General features: G+C 51.5%; 1 protein-coding gene across 1 annotated transcript; it reads right to left on the bottom strand.

Annotated features, from left to right (window-relative positions):
* Nucleotides 1-1708: 1708 nt before the first annotated feature.
* BBBOND_0000740 (hypothetical protein, conserved) lies at nucleotides 1709-2422 on the bottom strand (the record flags this gene model as incomplete). Its single annotated transcript, XM_012914920.1, has 1 exon — nucleotides 1709-2422. The coding sequence occupies one exon, from the start codon at nucleotides 2420-2422 to the stop codon at nucleotides 1709-1711; it is 714 nt and encodes a 237-aa protein (XP_012770374.1).
* Nucleotides 2423-2467: the final 45 nt, after the last annotated feature.

The raw sequence follows: 2467 nt of genomic DNA, 5'->3' as shown, positions 1-2467 counted from the left end.
CTGCCGTGACCATGTCACCGCTGCCGTGACCACTAACTTGGTAACCATGTCATCGCTGCTGTAACCATGTCATCGCTGCCGTGACCATGTCATCGCTGCCGTGACCATGTCATCGCTGCCGTGACCACTAACTTGGTAACCATGTCATCGCTGCTGTAACCATGTCATCGCTGCTGTAACCATGTCATCGCTGCCGTGACCTTGTCATCGCTGCCGTAACCATGACATCGCTGCCGTGACCTTGTCATCGCTGCCGCTCCCAGTCCCCTCAACCTGCAAGCATCAATCACTCAAGCAGCACTCACCAACTGCAACACTACCACTGCCGCTCCCACTCCCCTCAACCTGCAAACATATCAATCACTCAAACAACGCACTCACCAACTGCAACACGTACCACTGCCGCTCCCAGTCTCTCAGCCTGCAAACATATCAATCACCTATGCAAACACTCACCAACTGCAACACGTGCCACTGCCGCTCCCAGTACCCTCAACCTGCGAACATGTCAATCACCTAGCAACGCACTCACCAACTGCAACACGTGCCACTGCCGCTCCCAGTCCCCTCAACCTGCAGACATATCAATCACTCAAGCAGCACTCACCAACTGCAACGCGTACCACTGCCGCTCCCACTCCCCTCAACCTGCTGACATATCAATCACCCAGCAACGCACTCACCAACTGCAACACGTACCACTGCCGCTCCCAGTCCCCTCATCAACACCTACCCTCACCCCTGTGTTCCCCCAGCCCAGGCTACCGACACCCACGCTGCCCAGGATACCACAGCTTCCCTGACGCGACGCATGTGATTGGCACCAACAGCCACTTAAATTATTTATCATTCGCAACGCCATAAAAATTGCAGCGACCCGTGCGCTCAACTCCCACAGTGCAGCAGCACCGTTCTACGAGCCGCGGTATCGACGCCATGCTGGCGCAGCGGGTCGGCTAAGTGCCTAAATGTGATATTAACAATCGCTACATCGCCGCCTATAAACGCTACTTAACCAGGCCGACGCGGATAACTCCACCCTGCCGGTGACTCGCAACACACGACTTGGGTCACCCGCCGCGGCCCTCACGACCGCCTACGTTAGCGACCAATCACCTAGCCTCACCTGACACTCACTCAATGGGCAACGCGGACACCTCTCACAGCCAACGCGTGACTCAACGCAACAGGCAATCAACGTCTTAACGCACCCACCAAATTACGGTTCATCCGCCAGCTTACCACGTTGCCCGGTTGCTAGGCCAACACTTTGCCTGGGTGCTAGGTTAGCACTTCGCCTGGGTGCCAGCTTAGCACTTTGCCTGTGTGCCAGCTTATCACGTTGCCTGAGTGCTAGCTTAGCACTGTGCCTGGGTGCTAGCTTAGCACTTTGCCTGGGTGCTAGGTTAACACTTTGCCTGGGTGCTTGCTTAGCACGTTGCCTGGTTGCTTGCTTAGCACGTTGCCTGGTTGCTTGCTTACCACTTTGCCTGGATGCTAGCTTAGCACTTTGCCTGTGTGCTAGGTTAACACTTTGCCTGGTTGTTAGGTAGACACGTTGCATTGTCGTTCACTCATCACCTCATCTAGGTGCTATCCAGTTCACAGGTTGCCGCTCGAGTAATTCGAGACATTAGACTACGTTTGTTTGTTAGGTGAGTAGGTGAGTAGTTACGTGAGTTACTGTGAATTACAAATGTGAATACAATTACGGTTGTAGATAAGTTATCTTGGCAAGCCTTCCGACTTGCGCTGCAGCCAACAGTGATTGCGCAGTGATGGTGTGCGATGAGGGTGATCTGAGATGGGATCGGATGTGGAAAACGTCCAGGCGACCAACCATCACGCAGATGAGGTAGAAGAGGGACAGTGACCAGAGTGCGATGTTCAGCCATATAAACGGCTGCCTGATGGTGAATATGAATTCGTCACATTTTTGGAAGAGGTCAATGAAACATTTGGAATTTAATACGTTCTGCAGTTGTTTGTAGAAATTGTGACAGTATCTTTTATTCTCAAAGTCAGATAAGACTTCAGCATTACCAAATGTGAACCCGTAGGCGTAAAAGATGCTCCTTACACCGCGGCACTCAACAAGCCCTTTGCATCGGCAGTTGTAGTTAAGGCCATGTCTGCCTGGTTTACATTTGCCTCCATGTTGGCATTTGTCACATCCCCAATCCTGACAGGAAATGTTACCGAAGGCATCTAGCAACGATTTCAGATATTCGTATAACGTCCACGCTGAATACAGTGCCCAGGACAGGTAGAGAGCAGTGTGCTTTTCGGCAGCATAGTAGTAGTAATCGCTGTATAAGGTCGACAGATATGGTGCGCAATGAATGTTTTTGTTTGGATAATTACATGTCGTTTCTTTCGACAAAGTTGACAAATCGGCGTCTGAAACGTTAGGATGCTCCATACCGTCGTGCCTTTTGTTGCTGTTATAAGCATTACAAAGCGCAAT

This window comes from Babesia bigemina, scaffold Bbigscaff_57252, assembly GCF_000981445.1.
Source record: "Babesia bigemina genome assembly Bbig001, scaffold Bbigscaff_57252".
Taxonomy (NCBI): Eukaryota; Apicomplexa; class Aconoidasida; order Piroplasmida; family Babesiidae; genus Babesia; species Babesia bigemina.
This window is presented reverse-complemented; position numbering and strand designations above follow the sequence as displayed.